Here is a 16211-nt window from a genome sequence, read left to right as displayed (position 1 = left end):
AAGGTACAGAACCCAATACTAGGTAAGCGCTCAGCACACAGAGGAACTAGCTCACTTGACCATCTCATCTCCAGTCTTTCCAATTTATCTGCCCCAGACTTTTGCCCAAACATGCACTTCCCTGATCAAGCCTGTCACTGAGGGTACGTCTACACTGCACGATTATTTCGAATTAGCTTAAACCGATATTACAAAACAGATCTAATAAAATCGGTTTAGCGCGTCCACAGTGGGATCCCGAAATCGATTGTTTGCGTCCATGGTCCAAAGCTACCATCGATTTCAGGAGCGGTGCACTGTGGGTAGCTGTTCCTCAGCTATCCCATAGTTCCCACTTCCGTGTTGAGAGCACAGTGCCTGATGGGGCAGAAAACACTGCCCCGGGTGGTGCTGGGTACAGCCTCACCCCTCCCTTTGTGAAGGCAGCAGACAACCCTTTGGCGCCTTTTTCGCGGAGTGCATTGAGCAAACGCCATAGCACAGCAATCTTTCCCTTTTTTTTTTCACGTGGTGGTGGGGGGAAATAAACTGAGGAGCTGTTCCCTGAACCACGCCAGACACTGTGTTTGAACCTACAGACATTGGGAGCTCAGCCAAGAATGCAAATAATTTTCAGAGACTGCTGTGGACTGTGAGATAGCTGGAGTCCTCAGTACCCCGACCATCCATGAGCGTCCATTTGAGTCTCTGGCTTCCCGTTACGCTTGTCACGCAGCGCTGTGTATCCTGGAGTTTTTTATTCAAACGCTTTGGCATTTCGTGTTCTGTAACGGAGCTGGATACAACAGATTTGTCTCCCCATACAGCGATCAGACCTAGTATCTCCCGTACGGTCTATGCTGGAGCTCTTTTTCGATTTCAGACTGCATCGCCAGCCGTGCTGATCAGAGCTCCACGCTGGGCAAGCAGGAAATGTAATTCAAAAGTTCGCGGGGCTTTTCCTGTTTACCTGCCCGCTGCATCCGAGTTCAGATTGCTGTCCAGAGCGGTCAGTGCTGCACTCTGGGATGCCGCCCGGAGGCCAATAACGTCGATTTCCGTCCACATGAACCCTAATCCGAGTTATCACTATCGAATTTAGCGCTACTCCTCTCGTTTGGGAGGAGTTCCGAAATCGATTTAAGGAGCCGTTTAACTCGATATTAATGACGACGTCGTGTGAACGGATACAGCGTTAAATCGGTATATCGGCCATTAAACCGATTTAAAGTCGCAGTGTAGACCTGGCCTGAGTCTCTGGACTAGGAGAGAATGAGCCTCCTACAGTGGGTTACCCTGAGTGAACGAGGGATGGATGTGCTCAGTTTGGCTTATGGCACTCAGCCGAATAATAGATTAAGGCAAAAGATCCTAAGGTGAGAAAAGCACCTGTCACAACAACACTTCAGGTGTTGTAACACACAGGGAAGGGGGCTCTTGAGATCTTATGTACTCTGGTGTGGTGTGTCTGAGACCTGAGTGCACTGGGGGCTGTTAGAGTTAATGGCCTTTTTATGAAGGTGATTACAGTTAAATATAGCTAGGAGGCAAAGTACAGTCAGTTGCCTCACACTGGTCTTAGCCACAGTTTTTGAACCACTTTAACAATAGTGGTTTAGGAATACACACAGTTAATATGTGCAACCTCTAGTGTGGATGCAGTTATACTGGAGCTTGTTATAGAATTTTAGAATCATAGATTAGAAGGAAACACAAGGGTCATCTAGTCTAGCCCCCTAACAAGATGCAGGATTTGTTGGGTCTAAACCATCCAAGACAGATGACTATCCGGCCTGTCTGTTCCACTGTTATTACAATTAAGAAGTTTTTCCCCTGAGATTTAATCTAAATTTGCCATGCTGTAGTTTGAACCCACTACTTCTTGTCATGCCCTCTGGGTAGCAAGAGAGAACAACTTTTCACCATCTTTTTTTATGGCAGCCTTTCAAGTCTTTGAAGAGCGCTATCATGTCCCCCCTTTATCTCCTCTTTTCCAAACTAAACATACCCAGTTCCTTCACCCTTTGGTGATATGGCTTGCAATTCATCTTTGTCACTCACCTCTGGATCCTTTCCAGTTTCTCTACATCCTTTCTATACATTGTTGGCCAAAACTGGACACACTACTCCAGCTGAGGCCTCACCAGTGCTGAGTAGTACTATCACCTCCCGTGACTTGGATACCTCTGTTAATACAACCTAAAATAGCATTTGCCTTTTTTGCAACGGCATCCTACTGCTGACTCATGTGGAGGTTGTGATCCAGCACAACTCCCAGGTCCTTCTCAGCAGTGTTACTGCCAAGCCAGTTATCCCTCATTCTGTATTTGTGCATTTCCTTTTTCTTCTATAAATGTAGCACCTCATATTTATCTGTTCAATTTCATTTTATTGTTTATAGCCTAGTTCTCCAATTTATCAAGATCCCTCTGAATTTTAGCTCTATCCTCCAAAGTGCTGGTAACCCCCCCACCTCCCCCGTTGTGTCATCTGCAAATTTGATCAATATGCTCTTTATTCCTATATCCAGGTCTGTAATAAAGATGTTCCACTTTACTCTGTGCTGATTAGGCCTCAACTGGAGTACTGTGTCCAATTCTGGGTGCCACATTTCAGGAAAGATGTGAACAAACTGGAAAAAGTTCAGAGAACAAAAAAAGGAATAAAGGTCTAGAAAACGTGATCTATGAGGGAAGACTGAAAAAACTGGCTTTGTTTAGTCTGGAGAAGAGAAGACAGAGGGGTCATTACAACAGTTTACAAGTACATAAAAGATCGTTACAAGGAAGAGGTAGAAAAAATGTTCTCCATAACCTCTGACGGTAGGACAAGAAGCAGTTGGCTTAAATTGCAGCAATGGGCGGGGTTTAGGTTGGATATTAGGAAAATCTTCCTAACTGTCATGTAGTTAAGCGCTGGAATAAATTGCCTAGGGTGGCTGTGGAACCTCCGTCGTTGGAGATTTTTAAGAACCAGTTACACAAACACCTGTGAGGGATGGTCTAGATCAGTGGTTCTCAACCTATTTACCATTGTGGGCTGCATCCACTACTACTTATATGGTCCTGAGGATGTCACATGGACCACAGCTCTGTGCTGATTGGGCTGCATGTTGAGAAGCACTGGTCTAGATAATACTTAGTCTTGCCTTGAGTACAGGGAACCGGACTAAATGACCTCTCGAGGTCCCTTCCAGTTCTATGATTCTATGTTAAATACCACCAGATCCAGACCAGATCCCTGTGAAACCTCACTTGAGACCTTGCTCCACTTACTAGCTACTCTTTCAGTTATCAGTACAGTTTATTCCTGTACACATACACCAGCATATTGGGATATTTGTGGCCACACTAGAGGATTGAACTGCTTTAACTGTAGCTGTTTCTAAACTCATATGATAAGAATGATACAGAGATTGTGTAGATCAACCTTTGGGAGTGTCCTACAGATCCTCCCACTGAATCCCCTGTCCAAGGATCCTAGGGTAAAATCCACATTACACAATCCTTGTCCAGTCTCATTAACTTTACGATTTGGTATTTCCCAACAGGAAGGGTTCTACTTAGGGGGGCTATAGAAAAAGTAGATGAGAGTTTGCAAGCTCAAACATTAACTCCAGAGCTTCCCAGAAGCTGGAGTCATAGTTAGTGTGTTTTTAACAACAAATAGCATGTGTTACACTGTTTTAACATGGAGAATGCTTCTCAGATGCACTTTCAGCTACTTAACATGCTGCAAACCCAGCCAAATAGGATATTTAATCTTCATATGGTTGAACTCATGACCTTTAAACATCAAATACCAGCTGTAAAGGAACAAGATTTCTTAATACTTTTCTGTGAGTGTGCTCTGACAGCACACTTTCTAAAGAGATCCCTTAAACACTGCACTTGTTGTCCCTTCTCACACACAGTCTGGCAGAAGAAAATAGTTCATTTTTCCAGGTAATCTACAAAATTTGCACAGACCTGACTAAAAGAATCTTAGTGGCCAGAGATACCTGCCTCTCCTGCACAGGGCATCCCCAGCCCACGATCTTTCCAAGTTGGCTCTTACTTTCAATAACCTGAGCAGATGCAAGACATGAGACCCAAAGTCCTCACAATAGGGCCACCTCAGAACACAATCATGGTTGCTTAGAGAAAGCAGACAACACATTATGCCAGACTCACAATTCTCATGTCCCCCTGCCGACCCCGGACATATAACCAACCACCAGCACAAGGTGTTAGGAGTGTTTTTGCAAATCAAGAACTACATCTTGTCACATAAGAAAATGTACAAGTTTCCAGTTACTGACAAACAAGACAGTATATGTTTTACTACCAAGGGTTTTCTTGGACCTGTCCCAGTAAGGAGGGACCTGTGACTTCAAACAATGGGATCAAGAAACCACAAGACAAAAGGACCTCCTAGTCAAGAATCCAACATGCAGATCCCAAGCAGCACTCTCCATAATGCTGCCCATCCCTGCGCATGTATATCATTGGAAGATCATTATCATTATCATTATCATAGAATATCAGGGTTGGAAGGGACCTCAGGAGATCATCTAGTCCAACCCCCTGCTCAAAGCAGGGCAAATTCCCAGCCACTTTTTTTTTTTTTTTTTTTAAACCCCAGTTCCCTAAATGGCCCCCTCAAGGATTGAACTCATGTTTTATGTACAGAGATTTTACTTTGAAATAAGGTATCAGTTTCATACCAGCCAAAAGCAAAGTTATTTTAGGAACTACACTTGTATACAATGTCACTAATGATTATTTGGGGGTATACAGTAATTAGAGTAGCATTCCCCTCTGCATTTGAGGAGGAGGAGCAGGAGCAGGCATGTAGCTGATTATGGAAGTATCATTAAAGGGCTAACTTTACCTCTCAACATTTTCTAATTGGAGAAGGAAATCTCAAAGTAAAATCTATGGTCCTGCTATCAGCAAGCTGAAACAAAACCCTCACCAGCCGCTGTGTGGGGCCCATGTTAGGGCTCTGAGCTCCCTCTGTCAGGGATACACCAACTGCTCTTCCTAGAGCAAACACTATCAGGCTGGATGGGATTTGGAACCACACTTTGCTTTGGAATCAACAATATACTGCATGGCAAAGGCAGGGATACTCCCTGTAGCTTTAGACCTAGTTTTTCCACTGTCAACCAGATCTTTACCTTGAGACAGGTTTTTGAGAAGGTGTCTGACTTTAATAAGCCCCGAACAACACTTTTTATAGGCTTCTGTCAGGCCTTTGATTCAATGCCTCAGGCAAGTGCATGGGATCTGATGAAGTGACTTAACATCCCTAGGAAGATAGTGTCATTGACAGAAGAGCTCTATAATGGGAAGGAAAGCTGCATTTGAGTCAATGGCAGATACACAGCTTGGTTTCCTAGCACCACAGGAGTTTGGCAAGGCTGCGTTCAGTCATGATTGTTGTTCTGTTTCGGCATTACTGGTTGATGGATAAGCTTGAGGCGGCAGCTGTTGGTGACGTTGAGCTGAACACCATTGCGCTCTGAATATGGTGGACATTGTCTTGTTGGCTCAGTCTGGTGCATCTACAGCTGATGGCTGATCTGGTCAGGCGAGAAGTAGCATGCATTGGTCTGGTTATTAATCCAGATAAAATTAGGTCCCTGGTCATTACCATCAAGCAACTTTTAGCTCCAGATTACAACCAGTTTACTATTAATTTGTTTGGATGAGATACTGAAAAGATGGGAGCTGTCAGATAATTGGGCGGTGTCACACACAGTGCTGGAGGATGCTTGAAAGATGTGGACACTTGTGCAGCAGAACGTGACACCACATTTCAGGCCATTCAGTGGCCGCTGTGAGGATATCATAACGTCAAGCTTGCTACAAAGCTGCGGATCCATAGAACCATGGTTATATCAACTCTGTTGTATGGAAGTGAAACATGGGTGCTGAGGAAGGCTGTACAACATAGGCATGAGTTTTTCAAATTCTCATCGTCTTCATCGACTGTGCCGTATCAAAACAGCTGAACAAGATCAGAAACAAAGACATCTGGAGCTGAACCCAGCAACCATGTCCTTCAGCACTGGTTTATTTTCAGCAGCTTTCTTGATATGGACATATTATTAGTATGAAAAAACTAATTCTGCTTTACTTTACTAATTTACTGTTTACTAAGGAATGCTGCTACATGACCAGTGATCATGTGGGTGCCCAAACCTTAATGGTGTGATAAAACTACCAGTGATAGACCTAAACTGAACATCCAGCTAGACCACCTTAAGGTCCTATTCAGAGATTGATCCAGGAGGCACTTGATCTGCAAGAAGGCCATGTCCCTTTGGGATTTACCACGATGACGACGACGATGACTGGTTTTGAAATACTCTACTTTAGCTCATCTGGTCACACAGTCCAATTCCAATGATACGTTGGCTAGTGAAGGACCCAACATACCACAGCGTTGTATAACTGGGAAAGTATTACAAGAGTGCCCTTACTTCTGAGGCCTAGTTCATGCCTACTAGCAAATGGTATCTTGCTCCAGGAAGAATCTCCAGGATTTGTGCAAGGATTCACTCATACTCTGCTGGGGGTAGAACAAGCAACAAAATCCCATCAGCAAACCAAGAAAATGTCTCTATGCTGATCACTGAATTTCCTTCCTCATTCTGCCAACCACTGCCACAGATGATTCTGAAGTCAGACATAATCAGAAGCCAGATCAGTTTTCTGTGCTATATTTTATTGCTAGCTTTGCCCTTGCTTTTGGAGGGATTGCATGCACTGCAGTCTGGAGCAAACACTACACACTGTGCAAGCCAGTTAGAAATCCAAGACTCCTTTCCCATTGAGAATGTCCTCCAGCTACTCGTCCCAGAGATTAATTTGACAGAGCTTTATTTGAAGTCTGGTGATGAGGCAAATAATTTTAAAATAGAATTGCAAGTTCTAGACAAATCTGAACAATTAATAGTCACCCAAACCGGTAAAATCCACTGGTGTGGTTACCTGTCAAGTAGCTGACCACATATATTTCCAGGCAACATTAACAAGAGCAGCTGATTAGTTTGGTCCTACCTGGAGATGAAGGAAGCCATAGGCACAGTGACAAAGCTAGATGGAATGTACATGAGTCTACCCACTAACACAGATCCATTGCCTTGTGCTCCTTAGACACGGAGAACTCCTCCCACATGTCTACTGGAGCTTCCAGCTGGAAAGTTTCTCTAGATGAAGAGGCAGAGTCCAGTCACGCCAATAATCTGACCACGTGCATTTCTCAAAGACATGATCATTTACAAGGGCACCAGCTCTCAAGGGAATCTGAATCCTTGGTAATTCCTTCAGTCTGACAATGGGGAAAAGCTCTAAAGCTCCTTTGCAAACAGGCACTTAATTAACAAAGATCTCTCCTTTTTATTACAGAAAGATAAGAGGATCGGCGTAAACGGCATGACACAATGGTGAGCTGTGAGTAGGCTGTGTGGTGGACACAGAGAGCAGATACCAATCTGGAACAGGTAGCAGAGTATTAAGAAACAGTGGCAGTGCCATTTCTGACATTATCTGCCAGTCAGTGATTAGTGACATTTCTCAGATAGCCTTGCAGGTCTTAATAATAATAATATAATATAATATATGGAGATATACCTATCTCACAGGGCTGGAAGGGACCCTGAAAGGTCTTTGAGTCCAGCCCCCTGTCCTCACTAGCAGGACCAAGTACTGATTTTTGCCCCAGATCCCTAAGTGGCCCCCTCAAGGATTGAACTCACAACCCTGGGTTTAGTAGGCCAATACTCAAACCACTGAGCTATCCCTCCCCACATCTTAATCTGATACAAAGGAAACAAACATCACTTCTGGCATCTATTCTAGAGGTAAAAATGTTGTCATCTTTTTCACAGCATTTGGTGTTTAAAGTTTTCTTGTGACCAGTTTTCTGTTTGAACCTACCCAGGAAAAAAAAAGAAAAAAAATCCCAGTGCATCAACAGATGGGGCTTTCTCTGCTCAGGTAGCCGAGCAAGGAGGTAGCTGTTCAGAGATGTTCTCTTCAGATGGAGCACAGAAAAGGACTTTATACTGCTTGGCTGGCACCAGGGTACTGGCAGGGCATGATCATGAGATGCTTTACAGTGGCATCAAGACTTGTCCTCCAGCTACATCTGAACCAGGTATTCTTGGTGGCTAAAAGGGAAAAGCATCTCTGATTAGCTTTTATACTATTTTGTGATGGACATGTGATATGACAGGGTGTCCGTGTAATGAGTACTAAGGTAACCTACCCACTTTATTCAGCAGGGCAATGCTTTCGGGACAGCTGTTGGAAAGAATCTAACTCTCCATCACAGCATTCTTCATTTGTTTGAATTACTGCAGTTTTGTTTGAGCCACCCAAGAATGGGACATGGTTCTCCCTCTGTTGCCTGTGAAGATGCAATTACAAACTCCTCTTCCCCCCAGAGCTGTGCTTCCCATGTTAGCTGTACAGAAGCAGGTCACAAGCAAAAGCTAATCTTAGAGCTGTGAAGATCCTGGGTGGCATTGGTGTGAGAATAAGGTGAAGTGTGTGCTGGGCTTCTCTGGATTAAACCAGTGTTTCCCAAAGGACAGAGGCAACTGGCAAGGGGTGTTGGGGAGGGGGGGACCACAAAGGGACATACAGACCGGAATTGCCAGTCCAATCTAGAGAGACCATGAACAGACCATCCACTTTCAAACTTTGCTCCTAATTGATTAAACAAACTTGGGAGAAGTAACTGGTTCTAGGTCTGGTTAAATCCATGGGACACCAACCAACAGCAAAGGCTGATATAGCAAAGGCTGTGGCAACTGGTCTATTATAATATACTTTTTCCAAGGCTTATGGATTCATAGACTGTAGGACTGGAAGGGACCTCGAGAGGTCATCGAGTCCAGTCCCCTGCCCTCATGGCAGGACCAAATACTGTCTAGACCGTCCCTGATAGACATTTATCTAACCTACTCTTAAATATCTCCAGAGATGGAGATTCCACAACCTCCCTAGGCAATTTATTCCAGTGTTGAATTGTCAGAATGTTCTAGATCGCATTCATACGTTAATATTGAAAGATTTAATTATCAGTTACCTTATCACATCCACAATGTCATGACAATCCCATGCAGCTTTGATTCCCATTTCTTCACTGCTGTTGAGCTTTTCATCCAGTATGTTTGCGGATTCCTTCTCACCATGGTGTTAAAGGCATCTTCGACACCCTTGAATGCAAAGAGTCCTGGTCAGGTTATTCTCTCCCTCATTGTGCGTGGTACATTCACTCTGCACTCCATCCATCATTTACATTCCAATCCAAAGGATTTCCTTTGAATACTTTAGCTCATTAAATGCATTTCTCTCTCTCTAGGGCAGCTCCTAGCACATCTAGGAGCCAGGAGAGATCAGAGCTATACTGTATCCCACAATTTGTTAGACAGGAAACCAACTATATGCTCATAATTTTCCCACAATTTATCATTCTTGATTTGATAATTCTCCTTCTGAGAAACCATAAACAAGCAGCCAAAGCAGCAGCTCTTCTACGAATGAGAAGGTATCTATAGCTATAGGTAGGAGGAGGTTTCTGAATGCTTATGTCTGCAGAGGAAATGTGTTATTTCGTGGCAAATTGCCTCCCTTTTCAAAGTTTCATTTCAGGGCTATTTTCTTAGCCTTTATTGCCCCTTTCTCCAGATCATTTCTGAAAGTTGATTGTTTGGATGGATCATATTGAATCCAAACATGTATAGAGGAGTCCTATCTGAACAGAGGCGGTATAGATAGAGATGCTCTCTGATATTAAAACCACTACACGCTGCTGGCAGACATGTCACTGATTTTTAGGCTTCAACCACTGGCTCAGTTTAGAAGCTCAAGGGAACTGTGCAGTTTGAGACAAACTCTCATAAGATACTAGCATTTGCTCTTTACTACAAACTATCCAGAATGACAGGGATGGCTGAAACTCTCACTGGTTGGTAAGACTTGTATTTTTTAGAATCTAGCTCTGAGTCATTCATTCTGACCTCCTGCACAAATGCAGGGCCTACAGAATCTGCACCCACCCACTCCTGTAACAAACCCCTAACTAGTGTCTGAGTTACTGAAGCCTCAAACATGTTTTGTAAGACCTCAAGCTGCAGAGAATCCCCATGCAATGATACCGTGTGCCCCATTCCTGCAGAGGAAGGCGATAAAGCCTCACAGGGCCTCTGCCAATACTGCCCTGGAGGGAAAATTCCTTTCCCAACGCCCAATATTGGCGATCAGTTAAACCCTGAGCATGTGGGGCAAGACTCAGCCCAGACACCCAGGAAAGAATTCTCTAGTAAACTCAGATTCCGATCCCAGTTAACATCTTCCGTTCTGGTGCTATTATTTACTGCTAATAATCAAGATGAAATTATTGCTGTCTATGTATTAAAATCCTCTAAAGAGGAAACGAGCTGCCTATTTTCAGTGGCTCTCTCTGAGTTGCTTCCTTTATCATAGATTTATTCAAGATCTATTAATTGAAAGTAGTCATATTGGTTGTTTGTGTTTTTTTTTTTTTTTTTTTTTTTTTTTTTTTTTTGTGTTTTTTTTTTTTTTTTCTTTTTTTTTTTGTTTTTTTTTTTTTTTTTGTTTTTTTTTTTGTTTTTATTGGTTTTTTGTTTTTTTTGTTTTTTTTGTTTGTTTTGTTTTTTTTTCTGTTTTCTTTGGTTTCGCTTTTTTTTTTGTTGTTTTGTTTTTTGTTTTGTTTTTTGTTGTTTTTTGTTGGCGTTTGTTTTTTTTGTGGTGTTTTGTTTTTTTTTTTTTTTTTTTTTTTGTTGTGGTTTTTGTTTGTTTGTTTGGGTGGTGTGTGGTTTTTGGTGGTGTCGGTTTGTGTTGTCGGTTGTGTTGGTTGTTGTGTGTGTGGGTGATTGTGGTTGTGGGTTTTGTGGTGGTTTGGTGGTTGGTGTGTGTTGGTTGTTGGTGTGTTGTGGGGGGTTGGTCGTGTGGTGGGGTGTGTGGGTTTGTGTGTTGGTTGGGGTTTGTGGGGTTGTGGGTGGGTTCTGTGATGGGGATGTTAGTATTGGGGTGGGGGATTTCTTGTTAGTTACTTAACAGAGAATTCTTTCCTGGGTGGCTGGCTGGTGAGTTTCTTTTGGTGCCTGCACTATGCTCAAGGGTTTTAAACCTCCGATCGCTTCTATATTTTTGTGGGTTGGAATGGAATTTTTTCCTTCCAGGGCAAATTTGGTTGCAGATTTTGGCGGTCTGGCTTTTGCGCCTTCCTCTGCAGGTTCATGGCCATGGGTCCACTTGTTTCTGAGGGATTCTCTGCTAGCTTTGAGGTCTTCAACCGACTGAGTTTGAGGTTACTTCATACTCAGACGATATGTTGGGTTTTGTTACAGGAGTGGGTGGGTGAGATTGCTGTGGCCTGCAATTGTGGCAGTGTTCAGACTAGACGATCAATATCGTCCCTTCTGACCTTTAAACTCTTATGAGGTGCTGAGGAGCCAGAGCTTTTGATTGTTGTCCAGAGCTAAAGAAATTATATATAGACAGAATATTCATATTGCCTGGCTATATAAATCAATGATACGCCACTCTGTGAGTAGTGCTATCAGTATGTGTTCCTCCATCTCTAAAAAAGTATAATTGGATATTGGAAAGTTCAAAAAGGCAATAACATTATTTAGGGGTACAGATCAGCTGCGCATATGAGGAGAGATTAATAAAGACTGTGTGACTTTTCGAGCTTGGAAAGAGCGACTAAGGGTGTGGGTGATAAGGAGGTCTATAAAATCTTGACTGGTGTGGAGAAAGTAAATAAGGAAGTGTTATTTACTCCTTCTCATAACACAAGAGCTAGGGTCACCAAATGAAATTAATAGGCAACGGGTTTAAAACAAAAAGTGTTTTTTTCACACAACACACAGTCAACCTGTGGAACTGCTTGCCAGAGGATGCTGTGAAGGCTAAGACTATAACAGAGTTTAAAAAAGAACTAGATAAGTTCATGGAGGATAGGTCCATCAATGGCTATTAGCCAGGATGGACAGGGATGGTGTCCCTAACCTCTGTATGCCAGAAGCTTGGAATGGACAACAGGGGCTGGATCACTGGGATGATTACCTGTTCTGTCAATTCCCTCTGACACACCTGGCATTGGCCACTGTTGGAAGACAGCATACTAGGCTAGATGGACCTTTGGTCTGACCGACTATGGCCATTCTTATGTTCTTAAAGTTCTACTCTGCATGTTCCGGTTGAACTCGCAGGTAAAAATGGGAAAGTGATTTACACATCTCCATCTCCATCCCCCACAGCCATTAGTACCACACAGGATCCAGGTTGCTCCCATATTTATAGACCAAGGAGAGAAATCACACTGGAAGAATGGAAGCTCGTCACCTGTCTTGTTTTGGCTGACGTCTCAATGAAGGGGATCCCATAGCTCTTGGCTAGTTCTTGAGCCTGTTTTGTATCCACTGTCCTTGTGGGCAAGTCGCACTTGTTTCCCACTAGCACCATTGGCACATCATCTGAATCTTTCACTCTCTTAATCTGCTCTCTGGAGAAAGAATACATTAAAAACCAGCTTTTCTTATACAAAAAACTGAGTTTTAAACCGACATCTTAATACAAACCAGACATTAGTGCTGGAAAGGACCTCACAGGACTTAGCCTCTAACCCATTAACCAATATGTCCCTCTCCTTACCCCATCAGTGCTTCCACCTTGATGTGCTTCCCCTTCGCTACTATTTCAGGTGTCTTGTCCTGTATGCTACACCACTGAAATACCATCTAATCTTCAATACTCTATCTTGGTGGCTGTTCCATTCTCCATTTGCAGACAATTTATGTATAACTCTAAAACACTGAGTGATTTTAAAAGGCATTTTGAAACCCAGTATGGAATTTTCCCAGCATTTATTATTTGAAGATCACTGATTGTCTTGCAAGTTTGGTCTCCACTAATTCCAGTGGCGAATAATGTTCAATACCAGTGGAAGATTGTGCCACTCCATCCTTGCCCCTCCAAAATAAAACTAGGAAAAACTTCCTCCCAAAGAGCAGAACGTACCTGTAGAGATTGATATCAGCAAATGATTTGCTGTTATTAATGGCAAAGACACAGAGGAAGCCTTCACCAGTTCTCATGTACTGGTCTCGCATAGCACTGTACTCCTCCTGCCCTGCAGTATCCAGAATGTCTAGCAAACAGGTCTCACCATCAATAACTACCTGTTTCCGATATGAATCCTGAAGAAGATACAAAGACAACTTTGAAAACAAAGACAAGACTTGGTGCTGCTGCTGCAATCCCTTACTTCAGATTCTATTAGTGAGCGTCTCAAAAGCATCTCCTAGTCCAGGGGTCGGCAACCTCTGGTATGTAGCTCACCAGGGCTAGGCCAGTTTGTTTACCTGCTGCATTGGCAAGTTTGGCAGACCACGGCTCCCACTTCGCCGTCCCAGGCCAATGGGGGCAGCAGGAAGCGCTGCAGGCCGGCCCGCCAGGATGCTTGCCCTGGTGAGCCGCGTGTCAGAGGTTGCCGATCCCGTCCTAGTACAAAGCCTAAAACTGGCAGCAGTTCCATGTCTTGCTCCACTTTCTCTTGAACTCTAACTGAGGAAGCATTTCAAGTGCAGGGTGTATTGCTAGTGACCTCAACACAGCATGGACTTTTGTGACAAAAAGGCCTTTCACCTCTGGAAAGGCAAAATACTGCCTCCTACTGCACTGTTGCTGCAGGGGCAGGAGGAACCTCTGCTGTGATTCATTGAATATATCTACAGGAAGTTACAGAACTATATACCAGCAAAGGAAACCCGAACATCTCACAGAATAGCCCCTATGATGTACCTCTGTACCATACATCAAGGAGAATATGCCCCTAAATACAGTGGACTCTATAATCCCCAAACAGAATCCCAGAAAGAAGATTCTGATATTGAGCATGTCTCAGAAGAGGTTTCTCCAGTTTATGTCCTTTTCAGAAGGAGCAAGAGTCCAACATTTGGAGGTTGCTTTATATACTTACATCTATTTTTATTTTTTATGCATGTCTCATCTATAAAACAAAATTCAATGCTATTTATCTCATAAAACATTACTCAAATGATACAACTAATGATAATTTTACTGCATTAACTTCAGGATCATCCTGGCCAGACCAGCACCAAATGAAACCCCATTAAATCATCGAAGGCCTGTCCTGGGAACCAAGTCAAACCAGTGATGTAGGACATAGGAATGTGCTTCCCCTGGATTTATGACCCTACTCATAGTTACTTTTATTAGGTGTAACACTGTAGCAACTAGGAGATTTAGTCATGGACCAAGATGCCCTTGTGCTAGGGGCCGTACAAACACGGAACAAAAAGGTGGTCCCTTCCTCCACAGAACTTACTCAACAGACAGTGCAATGGAGAGGATGCCCCCCCTTTTCAGCAAAATAGTAATGATGAAAATACATGTAGTGATTGATTACCAACACAAGCAAAAAAAAGATATATGAATATGGAATGAAATGCACACAGGTGCCTAACTGTACTGCAGTGCTCTCAACAGATGTGTCTCAAAATGGTCCTTCAAAAGAGGCTCAAACTACAACCACTTATACACACAACACCCATTGTTAGCCTCATGATGGATATATCAGTTTCCCAAATAGTTTCATAATCAGCTAGGGAAAAGACAAGGGAGAATGTTATCTGTGGGACAAGAGGAGAAGATGACAATCTACACTGTAAAACATCATGTACAGAAACAAATAAGGAGTACACTAAGGTACATGTGACTGACCTGCCTCAGCTCAAATGGCCATAGTCTGATTTACCTGGAGTAGTGGACGTTCAGAATAAACTTTTTGTAGCTCTGAACATGAAGACCAATAAAAACTGTGAACTTTTCAACTTGCAAGTCCAGCACGCTGTCAGCACTTAGCTGGGTTGAACAATGTGGCATTGCCTGGGAAGGCCAAGTAATAAATCTGTGTGTATGATACAGTGGAGAAGAGTGAGTGAAACTCTCTGTACAGATGTGCATTACAGCCTAAGTCAGCCTCACCTGGAGAGCTAGAAGAGGGATTGCTAACCTGCTGCACTAGTGTACAGGAACTACAAATGCATTTGGACCTTGTTAGTTATTTCTGAGCCATGCCACTTCCCTGAACGGGTTCAGAAGCTGCAGTGCAAACACAGCCCAATCGCAAAAAGTGACTGTACGTCAAATCAGCCACAAGAATAAATACGTCTGTTTCAGGAGCGTTGTACAGACCAAGCTTTGCCTTCATACACCCAGCCTGCCACGGGGCAGTGGGCAGGCGAGCGCCTGCGTCAGGGACTCACCTCTATGGTCGGGTCGTACTCGTCCACGAAGTGGTTCTGGATGAGCTGAATGGTCAGGGCGCTTTTGCCAACGCCACCAGCTCCCACCACCACCAGCTTGTACTCTGTCATCGCCCTGCTCGGGAACCTGCGGTCACAGCACAGATGTCAGTGGGGCGAAGGCCCCGGACCCGCTCACCCTGAGACACGGGGCAGCGGGGAGAGCCGGGCCTTGGACCCCCACCCCAGAGAGCCGGGGGCAAAGGCCAGCCCTGCCCCCCCGCGACACGGGGGGGCCCTGGCCCCAGTCTGGGCAGAGCCCTGCGGGGCCCCGAACCCTCCGACACAGGCTCCGGCTGCCGGTCCCGCGGGGTCTGAACCGCTGAGAGCCCCGGGCCCAGCCAGTCCGGGGCGGGGCACGTCGCAGGGAGCCTCTCACCTTGCGGCCCGACAGGCTCCGCGGGGCCCGAGAAAGCGGAACACCCCAGCGAAGCGGGTCCGTCCTTCCGGCCCCCGGCACTCACGTCATCAGGCGGGGCCGGAAGGCTGGCTCGCCGGTCGGCGCGCTACGGCCCAGTCGCGGCGGAAGCTGTAGAGCCCAGGGAGGCGGGGCTCAGGCTGGGCTCCCGGCCGGGGAGCGTTGTAGGGGCACAGGGCGGCCAGTGCCTAGCGCGAGTGAGGGGCCGGGGCACGGCGCGTGCTCTGCCCTGCCCTGCCCTGGGTAGCTCTGTTACCGACCGAAAGACGATTGGGGTTGTGCAGGCTGGGACTGCATCAGAAAGCAACGGCCTTAAAAATCCCCACTCAACCTGAACGCCCTGTGCTGGGGAGAGGCTCCAACCCCTACTTTGTAAATCCAGCAGGCACTGCTGGAAACTGATGCAGAAACAAGAGGGCTAACTAAGCATGAGACTTGGGAATTAAGATACCTTGA

At 44.7% G+C, this 16211-nt stretch overlaps 2 protein-coding genes across 2 annotated transcripts in view; both read right to left on the bottom strand.

Moving 5' to 3' along the window:
* AMPD1 (adenosine monophosphate deaminase 1) overlaps positions 1 to 4490 on the bottom strand; it is a 38112-nt gene extending 33622 nt beyond the window's left edge. The window contains exon 1 of the mRNA XM_032766609.2: positions 2041 to 4490. The gene's annotated coding sequence lies outside the window, so the exon portion shown is untranslated. The remainder of the gene's footprint in view (positions 1 to 2040) is intronic.
* Positions 4491 to 6672: 2182 nt separating this feature from the next.
* On the bottom strand, positions 6673 to 15840 carry NRAS (NRAS proto-oncogene, GTPase). The gene is made up of 6 exons (XM_032766611.2): positions 15717 to 15840; positions 15299 to 15425; positions 13029 to 13207; positions 12354 to 12513; positions 9064 to 9193; positions 6673 to 8140 (listed from the first exon to the last, which is right to left on the bottom strand). The coding sequence occupies exons 2-5, from the start codon at positions 15407 to 15409 to the stop codon at positions 9068 to 9070; spliced, it is 576 nt and encodes a 191-aa protein (XP_032622502.1). The 5' UTR covers positions 15410 to 15425; positions 15717 to 15840; the 3' UTR covers positions 6673 to 8140; positions 9064 to 9067.
* Between the last annotated feature and the right edge of the window lie 371 nt (positions 15841 to 16211).

The sequence above is a fragment of the Chelonoidis abingdonii genome, chromosome 4 (genome assembly GCF_003597395.2).
Source record: "Chelonoidis abingdonii isolate Lonesome George chromosome 4, CheloAbing_2.0, whole genome shotgun sequence".
NCBI lineage: Eukaryota > Metazoa > Chordata > Testudines > Testudinidae > Chelonoidis > Chelonoidis abingdonii.
The sequence above is the reverse complement of the archived record's forward strand: the minus strand, read 5'-3'. Positions and strand labels throughout refer to the sequence as shown.